The sequence below is a fragment of the Octopus sinensis genome, linkage group LG6, assembly GCF_006345805.1.
Source record: "Octopus sinensis linkage group LG6, ASM634580v1, whole genome shotgun sequence".
Classification (NCBI taxonomy): Eukaryota; Metazoa; Mollusca; class Cephalopoda; order Octopoda; family Octopodidae; genus Octopus; species Octopus sinensis.
Window position 1 is genome coordinate 111,612,817 of NC_043002.1, and position 11,528 is coordinate 111,624,344.

The following is an 11,528-nucleotide window of genomic DNA, read 5'->3' on the forward strand; positions in this document are numbered from 1 at the left end:
GATAAGGTAATCTTTATATATAAAAGTGAGGTTGTGTGCTGTCTGTCTCCTACGATTTAGATTCCTAACTACTCCCACATTTTGCGGTGCAGTGTAACCAAAACCGGGTATCTTATATTCGTGATTCATATCGAGCCCTTCTGGGTATTAGCGCGCGTCTACGATGAGTCTACGATTAAAAAAAAAATTACCATCAATTTTTCCCATTTTTAATGCATTTTTGGCATATATAAGGGAAGTAACTCTCTAAAAATTTATTATTAAATCTCAGAACGTAAAAAGCTACAGTAACACAACCTCCCTTTGTGGTTAGCCATATTGAGATGGCTATAATACTTTACATCTCTAAAAATGCTTATATAGTTATTTCCCTTACAAACCCGAGCAACGCCGGGCGATACTGCTAGTCATTATTAAAGAGATTTGTTTAGGAGTAAGATTACGGTTTAATAGCTGCCAAAGTACAACAGTGGAATCTTGAGATAATGGTGTAGAAAATGAAGAAAATGTCCTTTGGATATATCAATAGTGGTAGAGAACCCGAGGTTTAGAGGAAAGCCACTCCTGTGGTTATTCTTCCAAGCAGAGCTTTGCATTCAATATCTTCATAAGAATACCTGTTAAGACAGCTCGAGAAAGTTGACATTTGCATTTTAATTGGCGAGACGTTGACATAACAGAGATTGAAAACAACCAAAATAATGGTATTAAAACATTTTATCCTTAATAGAATGTGAAGTAATTGTGGCAGTTATATATAATTACAATGTTTCAGGTTATAAATTACATATTTCGTGTATACATAAGATGGAGGCGCAGTGGCCCAGTGGTTAGGGCAGCGGACTCGCGGTCATAGGATCGCGGTTTCGATTCCCAGACCGGGCGTTGTGAGTGTTTATTGAGCGAAAACACGTAAAGCTCCACGAGGCTCCGGCAGGGGGTGGTGATCCCTGCTGTACTCTTTCACCACAACTTTCTCTTACTTCCTGTTTCTGTTGTACCTGTATTTCAAAGGGCCGGTCTTGTCACTCTCTGTGTCACGCTGAATATCCCCGAGAACTACGTTAAGGGTACACGTGTCTGTGGAGTGCTCAGCCATTTACACGTTAATTTCACGAGCAGGCTGTTCCGTTGATTCAGATCAACCGGAACCCTCGTCGTCGTAACCGACGGAGTGCTTGCAAATACATAAGATGCAGTAGGAGGTGTTTGTATCAACAAAAGATATATTTCTTTGATATGAATATGCTTTCGTGATTGCATATGAATGGATCTCTGGTTATTTCCAGGTGCTCATTTCAGTTTTCTTCTTTATAGGCGCAGGAGTGGCTGTGTGGTAAGCAGCTTGCTAACCAACCACATGGTTCCGGGTTCAGTCCCACTGCGTGGCATCTTGGGCAAGTGTCTTCTGCTATAGCCTCGGGCCGACCAATTCCTGTCGTATATATGTATATATATATGTGTGTGTCTGTGTGTGTGTTTGTGTGTGTGTTTGTCCCCCTAGCATTGCTTGACAACCGATGCTGGTGTGTTTACGTCCCCGTCACTTAGCGGTTCGGCAAAAGAGACCGATAGAATCAGTACTGGGCTTACAAAGAATAAGTCCCGGGGTCGATTTGCTCGACTAAAGGCGGTGCTCCAGCATGGCCGCAGTCAAATGACTGAAACAAGTAAAAGAGTAAAGAGTAAGCAATACATAGGATGGAGTGAAAGAAATATATAAAAAAAAACCAAATTGTGTAATTGTTGTTAGATTTAAAGAAAGAATAAAGGGAAGAAAGAAGGCTTACATTATCAGGCATTGCTTGACTGCCTTGGTCAAAATAAGGATCATAATCATATGTCTGGTTACTATCCAAGTTCCCGTGAAGTACTGAGATATTCCTCACCATCATATTAATGTTGGAGCTGCTTATGTTGATGATGCTGGTTTTTGGTACAATCGCTTTTGCCGTGTAATCTTCTAAAAGATGTCTCAACCTTCACAAATAAAGAACAAAGTGGAAATGAGAGGAGGAACATTGTAAGGTGTTGCAGCGAGGAACATTAGCGGTTTCTTGCAAGATACACAAGGCCCATTTCAGGTAACTGTGATAAACAGGCAAGAGATATTCTGTTAAATCTTTATATATAAAAGTGAAGTTGTGTGTCTGTCTCCTACGATTTAGATTCCTAACTACTCCCACATTTTGCGGTGCAGTTTAACCAAAACCGGGTATCTTATAGTCGTGATTCATATCGAGCCCTTCTGGGTATTAGCGCGCGTCTACGATGAGTCAACGATTTAAAAAAAAAATTACCATAATTTTTTTCCATTTTAATGCATTTTTTTCGCTATTATATAAGGGAAGTAACTCTCTAAAAATGTCTACGATGAGTCAACGATTTAAAAAAAAATTTACCATAATTTTTTTTCCATTTTAAAGCATTTTTTCGCCATTATATAAGGGAAGTAACTCTCTAAAAATGTCTACGATGAGTCAACGATTTAAAAAAAATTTACCATAATTTTTCCCATTTTTAATGCATTTTTTGCTATTATATAAGGTAAGTAACTCTCTAAAAATGCTCATATAGTTATTTCCCTTACAAACCCGAGCAACGCCGAGCGATACTGCTAGTATTCAATAAAACTAAGCACATTATCTTTTATGAAGAAACATGAAAACACCCATGACAAGTTGGCTGAACCAGTGGACTGTAATATAGAATATATTACGAGGTTTCATTTCATTTTTCTCGATTCCGAGATTATATCTTATCTAGAACAAATACTGGACGTCACATGACTTGTGCTCTAAAAGATAAGGTTGGCTCTACAGACATCGGAAGGGAAGAGGAAAGTCTATTCCGTGAAGATTTCAACTTAGAAAGTATATGCACACACAGACACACGCACGCACGCACGCACGCACACACATACACACACACACGCATGCACACACACAGACACAACACACACACACGCATGCACACACACAGACACAACACACACACCACAATGAAGTCGCAAGGTGATGCATCGTGTTATCTGGAGTGAATTGGACATTTGTAGACCTGACAGCACATCCTAAAGGCAATGCCACTAGCAGAGAGAGAGAGAGAGAGAGAGAGAGAGAGAGAGAGAGAGAGAGAGAGAGAGAGAGAGAGAGAGAGAGAGAGAGAGAGAGAGAGAGAGAAGGTCTGAAGTATTTTAATTCAGAGTGCAGACAGCAGCCGGAACGAACATAGCAAGGTGATCAATCCGACTAACGACTCAGCCAATTCATATATATATATATCTCTCTCTATATAAACGGCAGTTTGTCTGTGTGTGTTTCTGTGTGTCTGTTTGCTTGTACCCTCACCCTGACCACGGCTTTCAACCGATTCTGATGAAACTTGACACACACATAGCCCAATGTCATAATTCAAAACTAACGCAGCGAAAATTTTGAAAAGTTCCCCCAGTTCTGAAAAAAATCGATAAATTCGACATGGGGTCGAGAATCAGAAACACAAACCACAAACTGTCTAGGGGACGCAACTCCACCTTTTTTAACTCTCAAAAAAAATTACCATCATTTTTTTCCATATTTTTGCTATTTTTTGGCTATAACTCTCTAAAAATGCTTTATAGTTATTTCCCTTACAAACCTGAGCAACGCCGGGCGATACTGCTAGTATATATATATATATATATATATATATCACGTGATCACGTGACCGACCAGACCATCAGATGTTGTTACACATCGCTGGCCACAATGCGTTCGCATTGTTTTAGCCTTCGAATGACGCCACCCCGCTGGCTAGGCGAGCAGGCCAACAGAAGAAAGAGTGAGAGAAAGAGTGGTGAAAGAGTACAGCAGGGATCACCACCATCCCCTGCCGGAGCCTCGTGGAGCTTTAGGTGTTTGCGCTCAATAAACACTCACAACGCCCGGTCTGGGAATCGAAACCGCGATCCTGCGACCGCGAGGCCATTGCGCCTCCACACACACACACACACACACACACACACACACACACACACACACACACACACACATACATATATATATATATATATATATGTATATATATATGTATGTATGTATATATATATATGTATATACATATATACATATATATATATACATATATGTATATATATATATAGGAAGTAAATGCCGCTAGAGGCATTTTGTCGGACACTTTATCGTTTCTATCAAATCATGTTCAAGGTACGAATAAACCCTTCCTACTAAAGGCCTGAAATTTTGTGGGGAGGAGCTAGTAGATTACAACAACCCCACTTCTTGATTGGTACTTCATTTGTCGACCCCGAAAAGATGAAAAGCTAAGTCGATCTTGGCGGAATTTGAAATCAGACTATGAAGACAGACGAAATACCACCAAGCATTTTGTCCGGCGTGCAACCGATTCAGCCAGCTTGTTGCCTGTTCAAAGATAACAATAAATAACAATAATGGTTTCTTAAACATGCATAGATTTTGGCGGAGGGTAACAATTGATTATATCGACCTCATTACTTTATTTTTTAATTTTTTGTTTGCTGTGTGTGCAATTTATGTGTGTGTGAACGCGGGCGCACAAATATCCCTCAAATATCATATTCAGAAAATAGATAAGTATTTTCGATATACCTGTCGCTGGTCTTGTTCCGTTTGTTGCTGCTTGTCAAGACAGTTGCATTGACTTCCAACATGTTACTGATTACATCTGTCATAGTAGCAGCCATCTGAAAAGGGGAGAAAATAATTCATGCTATCTTTGATATCTATATATATAAAAGAGAAGTTGTGTGGTGTCTGTCTCCTACGATTTAGATTCCTAACTACTCCCACATTTTGCGGTGCAGTTTAACCAAAAGCGGGTATCTTATAGTCGTGATTCATATCGAGCCCTTCTGGGTATCAGCGCGTGTCTACGATGAGTTTACGATTAAAAAAAAATTTACCATAATTTTTTTCCATTTTTAATGCATTTTTTTGCTATTATATAAGGGAAGTAACTCTCTAAAAATGCTTATATAGTTATTTCCCTTACAAACCCGAGCAACACCGGACGATACTGCTAGTCAACAAATATAAGGATTATTTCATCAGACCAAAAAGGTTTGTTGTGATTGTTTTTTATAGTCATTGAGATTAGAAAATAAAATTGTACTTAAGACATTTGAAAATACGAATGTCTTCGATCAGTCGTGTGGTCAATGACATTGAGTTCCTTCCACCAACCACGAAAAAACTGAATCAGCGGGAACATTGCCATATGACGGAAAGGGATTAGATTTTTTTAAATCAGGAATTAGTAGATTAACGGTTGATGCAGATGTCAAGCTTTCCAATGAGACAGAGATCACAAAAATTGACCCGTTTCTTAACCGTGATGCTCTGTCTAATTCCTCATAAGATGTTCGTATTACCTATGCTTCAAATTGTGTTTAGATAGTTATGTAGCTTCTCCAGGCGGTTCTTGCAAAACAAGCTGTTTGTTTGAGCAGGCAGGCCTTTAATGTGTTCTCTGCCACCCTGCTTAGGTTGGTTTGATTATACTCCGGCGCTGAATACGATGGCCTTTTTCTAGGAATTTGCCTTTCAGGAGTGACAGATATATACCACGACAATTGCATGTAGGCTTTGTAATTGTCGGTGAGGTCGTACAATACCTACATCATGGTCCTTTATGGTCCTTTATGATGCTAGACACGTCCCTCATACAGATGAAACTCATATCAACACAGCTGGTGGAATCTGTGTCCGCTAAGAAAGTGTTTACTGATGAAAGAGAGGGGAAGCTTTTGCAACACTGATTTTTAATTTGGTGTTGTATATTGGGTTGTACAATCTAACGTTCCTTGTGTGATTATGGGAAGGGGTTGTTTGCTTTATGTAAGCATTTAATTTAATTTGAATAGCGTCTGTGTGCAAGCAGTTCGCTGTTGTAGATTACAGCCTTGTTAACATCCTGTTTGAGGATAAAGAGTTTATCTTCTAACTGATACTGTTAGGTGTATGTTCCCGATTTTGCGTGGTTATTTAAAAGAGTGGTATTTCAAACACCCACCATATCCATACGATGAATAAAAGGCTTTCAAATATCTCCTAGCTATCATTTCTATTTCCATTTTCTTAGTGTTAGTGATGACTACAATTAACTGTCAGATTGATTGCACGAAATGCACTTGTATACACAAGCACACGCACGCATTAAATTATAAGGTATACCTAATGAAGATATCTAAAATGTCGCCTGCTGTGAAAAATCAAAATGGTTGTAGTATACGATATATCTCTTAGTAGAAAAAAGTATCAATCAAGTGGAGAGAAAATTTTAGCAAATAAAGAATACACATCTATCCACAGACATCTTTAGCTAATGTCTGATTATATTGAATATCATCTCGGGCAGAGCTAAACTGGTGTGTCTAATTTGCACAACTGTTCATTTGCTGATACACAGATTAAATAACTAAGCAATAGCTAATTATATAACACTTTTGGGATAGTTTGAAATGTAAGATGTATCATTTTAATAATGATACATTTTAGCCTTGCAGTAGAAAGTAAACAATTAGATCTTCCCATGGAGAGATAAAACCCGTGAGAAACAGCTTTGTTTACTTATCACAGCCAGGGTACATTGTATGTTTATTAATAAAGTATTCCTTACAATTAAAAAAGGAATAACCCCCCCCAACCTTCTCACTGTTAGTGCAATATATATATATATATATATATATATATATATCACGTGACGTCACGTGACCGACCAGACCAGCAGATGTTGCTACATATCGCTGGTCACAATGCGTTCGCATTGTTTTAGTCTTCGAATGACGCCACCCGCTGGCTAAGCGAGCAGGCCATATATATATATATATATATATATATATATATATATATATATAATATATATATATATATATATATAATATATATATATATATATATATATATATATATATATCTACATATGTACATACATATGCATACATACATAGTCATAAACTTATACACATAAGCATACTTTCCGTTTCGAATGTATCACATCGATTAAACTTTTGTACAATTTGAAAATGTTTATAATATTATATGACTAACCGACTACACTCACATACATATAATATATGTAAATATATACTCTGTACACACACACACACACACACACACACACATTTCACTCACCTCAACATCTTCAAGCGAATACGTGAAAATGTTCTCCAAATCCTCTGTTAGATTAGCCACTTGATCGGCAGTCAGAGCCGAAGGATCTTCCGCTATGGCTTGTAGTCCCTGTAAAGTCTCTGAAGCTTTCTCACGACCAATCTATGAAAATAACAACAGTAATACCGGAAACAACATTAGTTACAACAACAATTATGAGGCCAGTGCTAACAGTTTTCAATGCATATTAGAGCATTGTCGAAGCGCAGGTTTTTTTTGTAGCTACCATCTTTATAGTACTTTCGATCTAATCCAAAATACATTTATATATGTATACATGTCTATACCCTCTCCCCCAACAAATTTATATTATTTGTCCGCGCACACATTTCACCATTGTTGCTGTTTGGAATAATTCTGCCTTGGATATTCGAAGTGCAATCGGATACTTAACCATAACGGATCATCAGCGACACTACTTCTCCGTAATAAAAAAGCAATAAAGTGTTCGGTGATAATTCACTGTAGTTAAGCGTCCAATTGCACTTGGAACATCCAATGTAGAGTTCGAAGCAACCACAATAGTGAAACACACAGAGGAACAAATAGACATGAGTTTATCGTAATTTCTCCTACCTTTGCTCTGTATATCGTTACTAGTCATAGAGTTATGATATACAGAAGTATAGGAATTGCTTAACAATACTGGAAGCAGACAGGACAATGATAATCTACGTGGATCACTAAAACTGAACAGTAGCAGTTGTATATCTATTTATACAGACAAGATACACTATACATGTATGTATGTCATTATTCAGTTTATTTTAAGATTTCTTGCCATAGAGAAAGAACCGCTTTCTAACCTAGATCCAAGGTTCCTTCATTGGAATTTCAACATCAACAACAAAGTATTTTTATATGTATGTATGTATGTATGTATGTATGTATGTATGTATGTATGTATGTATGTATGTATGTATGTATGTATGTATGTATGTATGTGTGTGTATGTATGTATGTATGTATGTATGTATGTATGTATGTATGTATGTATGTATGTATGTACGTATGTACGTATGTATGTATGTATGTATGTATGTATGTATGTATGTATGTATGTATGTATGTATATGTGTATGTATGTATGTACGTACGTATGTATGTATGTATGTATGTATGTACGTACGTATGTATGTATGTATGTATGTATGTATGTACGTACGTACGTAGTACGTATGTATGTATGTACGTACGTACGTACGTACGTATGTATGTATGTATGTATGTATGTATGTATGTATGTATGTATGTACGTACGTATGTATGTATGTATATATGATGTATGTATGTGTGATGTATGTATGTATGTATGTATGTATTTTTTGTATGTATGTATATGTATGTATGTATGTATGTATGTATGTATGTATGTACGTACGTATGTATGCATGTATGTATTTATGTATGTATGTATGTACGTATGTATTTATGTATGTATGTATGTATGTATGTATGTACAGATTTGTATGTTTTATGTATGTATTCAATCATTTGGCTATGGTCCAGCAAGGCCATAGCCAAATGATTGAAACAAGTAAAAAAAATAATGAAAGAATATTATTGACAACTCTGATGATGGTACAGATGAGCCATAATTGATAAGACCTATGAACAGAATGAAAGGTAATTATTATGGTTGTTATACCGAAAATAAATAAATAGAAAAAGTACAATAGGCGCAGGAGTGGCTGTGTGGTAAGTAGCTTGCTAACCAACCACATGGTTGCGGGTTCAGTCCCACTGCGTGGCATCTTGGGCAAGTGTCTACTGCTATAGCCCCGGGCCGACCAATGCCTTGTGAGTGGATTTGGTAGACGGAAACTGAAAGAAGCCTGTCGTATATATATATATATATATATATGTGTGTGTGTGTGTGTTGTGTGTGTGTGTGTGTGTGTGTGTGTGTGTTTGTGTGTGTGTTTGTCCCCTAGCATTGCTTGACAACCGATGCTGGTGTATTTATGTCCCCGTCACCTAGCGGTTCGGCAAAAGAGACCGATAGAATAAGTACTGAGCTTACAAAGAATAAGTCCCGGGGTCGATTTGCTTGACTAATAAAGGCGGTGCTCCAGCATCGCCGCAGTCAAATGACTGAAACAAGTAAAAGAGTAAAAAGTACAATTGTGTATCTTACTTCGAGACATAATGTCGTATTCATATCGAGCCAGACAACCTTTCCCAGTGTTGTATTAAAGTAACATTGACGAGAAGCGGTCATCTGAGAATCTGCTGGGTCATTACTGCATGGCAGGTCCACTGTATTGTTAAATGTAGTTTCAGGCCAGTTGTACTTTCCACTTTTGTCTGTTTGAAGCTCCTCGGGACATGTGACTAGAAAAATAAAACAATATATAAAATTTTAGACTGATGTCTTTGTTTTTCTGTGCTATACACCCACACACGCACGCGCACAGGTGTGATTGGATATGCTTGCCGCGCGACAGTTAAACCATTCGAGTTTCAGTTCTAATATTCATGGATCTGATGTCAGTTCCTTAACCCATGAGTAAAAGAAGAGCACTACAGTCCAAAGAAGAAGACTACCTCCTTCAGACCATCTGTCTTTCCTCATCGACACACACTCCATGCATTCTCGGCGCGAGCATCGCCCATACATGCTCCCATGACGTCTTTCTGTACACGTAGCACGACTCTTCCTTTTACATAGTTTACTTTTAGGTACAACTCTCCTTTGGTTGCCATCATTTCAAAAATTTTGAGTTTATTGAAAATTTAAAAAATTGGCACAATAATATACTTTTTCAAGCTGAATTGCTGGAGTTATTTCACTTTTCCCAGAAAAATGTTTATCAAAAGTTATCGAGGTTTAAAGTTTGGTCATTTTCACCCAGTCAGGAAACAATATTTGGAAGCTGTCATTTTGTGCGTGACTGCACATTTTGTCGTAAACATCCTCAAAATAGTACATGTTGTCAAGAAAGAGTAAACAACACGTTTTTTGTAATTTTAAGCACTGCGATAGCACGAACTTAAAATATTTATCCAAAAACGTTATTTAGCTGTTACTTTTAGCACACTCACAACCACCTCAATGACAAAAAGAAATGAGTAAACAATACATATTTTGTAGTTTTAAGCATTCAGCATGCATTTAATGCGATAGCATGAACTTTAAAAGATTTATCAAAAAATATCATCTGAGCGCTACATCATCTGCATGATGTGGAAAATATTCCATCAGCATTGCCAAAATGATGTTGGCATCACCTTTAAGGTACATCCAAGGCTTGGGCCCCGTGCCATCCGCCCACAACAAAAATCGCACTCTCATCTCATAACAACAATACGGCACAATTATTTCACCTCAATTGGCCCCGCTCTCTTTAACATTACACCAAAACACATTAAAACAGAAACAGACCCTATAGGGTTCAAGAAGTCTTTGGACAGATTCCTTCAAGAAATCCCGGATAAACCCCCTACACCCGGATATGTCTCTGTAAACAATAACTCTCTACTTGAGTGGGCCATAGTGCCCAAATTCTGACTTGAAAGACTTCACCAGGTGGTGCTATTAAGTTAGACATGGCCTGGGCCAATAATGGCCGAAACCTATCAAAGTATCAAAGTAAGTAAGCTGTTATTTTCACCAATTTCTCAAACAAATCACAATTTTCTTATCTTCTGCGTCACATAAATTCAGAGTGATATGAATCTAGCTCAGAACGGTGAGCGCCACCGTTTATTACCTCGCTTCACAGAGGTCCATGTACTCTTCCCTTATTGAGTGTAGGTATCATCTTTCGGTTTAATAAACCCAAAGTTGTGGTTCAGCGTTCTATGCTCAAAATTGTAACCATCAATTTCAGGAACGTGAGAGTACGCCCTCCGCAAATCGCTGAAAATTGTGGTTCCTGGAAGAATCGAGTGACGTGTGCATTCTTCCAGTGTGTCACGATTCCATCATGGCGCCGCATACAGAAAAAACGTGTCTGGTCCCGCGACACACTCCTCCGAAAACCCACTGTTCAGCTAGGACCCTTCCTCGGTTGTACTTACTTCTTGAGAAGACCGTTTCGTCGATCTCAACAATTTTCCCAGGACCACCAACTTGAATTGGATGACGGAACAAGTCCTCTGTACATATTTCTCAAACATAGTTGTTATAATCAATGGCCCATCCCCAGTTCTTCAATACGAAATCGGACTGACGTCAGTTCCTTCACCCATGAGTAAAGGCAGAGCACTACAGTCCAAAGAAGAAGACTACCCCTTTCACACCATCTGTCTTTCCTCATCGACACACACTCCATGCATTCTCGGCGCGAGCATCGCCCGTACATGCTCCCATGA

The 11,528-nt window shown here is 38.1% G+C and overlaps 1 protein-coding gene across 1 annotated transcript in view; it reads right to left on the bottom strand.

Moving 5' to 3' along the window:
* The window catches only part of LOC115213121 (adhesion G-protein coupled receptor G6), a 33,484-nt gene extending 23,567 nt beyond the window's left edge, over positions 1 to 9,917 (bottom strand). The window contains exons 1-5 of the mRNA XM_029782049.2: positions 9,830 to 9,917; positions 9,349 to 9,545; positions 7,173 to 7,313; positions 4,629 to 4,723; positions 1,791 to 1,980 (exon numbers count right to left, since the gene is read on the bottom strand). Coding sequence (XP_029637909.2) covers positions 1,791 to 1,980; positions 4,629 to 4,723; positions 7,173 to 7,313; positions 9,349 to 9,545; positions 9,830 to 9,917 — 711 coding nt within the window. The remainder of the gene's footprint in view (positions 1 to 1,790; positions 1,981 to 4,628; positions 4,724 to 7,172; positions 7,314 to 9,348; positions 9,546 to 9,829) is intronic.
* Positions 9,918 to 11,528: the final 1,611 nt, after the last annotated feature.